The sequence below is a fragment of the Eurytemora carolleeae genome, unplaced genomic scaffold (genome assembly GCF_000591075.1).
Source record: "Eurytemora carolleeae unplaced genomic scaffold, Eaff_2.0 scaffold1077, whole genome shotgun sequence".
Classification (NCBI taxonomy): domain Eukaryota; kingdom Metazoa; phylum Arthropoda; class Copepoda; order Calanoida; family Temoridae; genus Eurytemora; species Eurytemora carolleeae.
Genome location: NW_019396992.1, coordinates 74,938 through 76,320, shown reverse-complemented (window position 1 = coordinate 76,320; position 1,383 = coordinate 74,938). Strand labels below are relative to the sequence as shown.

At 31.1% G+C, this 1,383-nt stretch overlaps 1 protein-coding gene across 1 annotated transcript in view; it reads left to right on the top strand.

Annotated features, from left to right (window-relative positions):
• LOC111710868 (FMRFamide receptor) overlaps window positions 1-1,383 on the top strand; it is a 9,507-nt gene that overhangs the window by 6,977 nt on the left and 1,147 nt on the right. The window contains exon 7 of the mRNA XM_023485039.1: window positions 419-576. Coding sequence (XP_023340807.1) covers window positions 419-576 — 158 coding nt within the window. The remainder of the gene's footprint in view (window positions 1-418; window positions 577-1,383) is intronic.

Here is a 1,383-nt window from a genome sequence, read left to right as displayed (position 1 = left end):
ACTTGGATTTCCAAGTACAAACTTAGCCAAAACTTGGATTTCCAAGTACAACCTTAGCCAAAACTTGGATTTCCAAGTACAACCTTAGCCAAAACTTGGATGACGACTTTTTATTCCAAGACATTGCCATGAGTTCGAAATTGACCAAAACTTGAACAAAAACTTGATTTTCTAAAAGATTTGTTTAAAACTTTTAAACTTGGCTTTGTTGCAAGAAAACTTGAGTTTGTTATGACTTTTTTTCCTAGACTAAAAATGAGCGATTTAAATAATCTGATAGAAAGATACTCAACTTTAGATCAATAATGTTCACTTTTACTTCTTTGCGCTCTGATAATCTCCAAGAACATTTTTCAGAAAGTCAACTAAGATTTATTGGTTTTTAAAACAAATCTAAAATTTACATTTCATGATTTAGGCTGTTTGTCATCCATTGAAGGCCAAAGTGATCTGCACCTATAGAAGATCCAAGATTGCTGTAGCTATCATTGCTCTGGTCTCTATACTTTATAATATGCCCAGATATTGGGAGGTCACCAGTCAAAAAATCAAGGCAGAGGATAAATATAGGTTAAGGTTTTTTAACATTTTTTTTTTAATTTTAATTTTTTAAAGATCATTATTCTTGTTATCTACTTTTACTCCTTCATTCTCTATTTTCTTCTTCTGTTGAATCTTCCTTCCGGCAATTTGAAAAAAAGAAAAAAATCATGAACTGGAAGGAAATTTTCCAGCTCATCAGGGTTTCGTAAAATAAACTTTTTTACTCCAAATTCAAGGAATTAGACTAAGACTATCAGGGTACCCTCTCTATTACCAAGGCTAGCTTGTATTAAACAAGTAAAGATAGTTGAGACATATTTCACGACAAATTAAAATATACTCATTGCACAGTGGTTGGCGTTTATATTAATACAATGAAGACGACTTTCATTTTGAAGTTTTGAAGATTAAAAGTAAACACAGAGAAGATGTTAATTGACAAATGACAGCTACTTTTTGTTTATGTGTATCCATCTTTAAAATCGTGGTAGAAATCAAAATTTAAATCGATCAAGTTGTCTTCATTGTTTTGAATTTAATTTTGTAATCGTAACTCTTCTTTCTAAAGTGTCATTAAGAAGAATGAAACTCATTATGAGTTTGTAATCATGCCAGTAATATCGCATGAATTTGATCTTTTACTTAAGTCTGGATTGAAGAGAATTAATTATCGTTGTTAACAACATAACAATATCGTCTTAAAAACTTGACAGTCCCTATCTCTAATTTTGTTGTTGAAAGATCCCTGTTTAATTACTAGCTTTCTTCAATAGAATAATTTTTTTTCAAATTGAACGATCACTTAACCCTATTTCGATTTCCGACTGAGGGGGGGGGGGG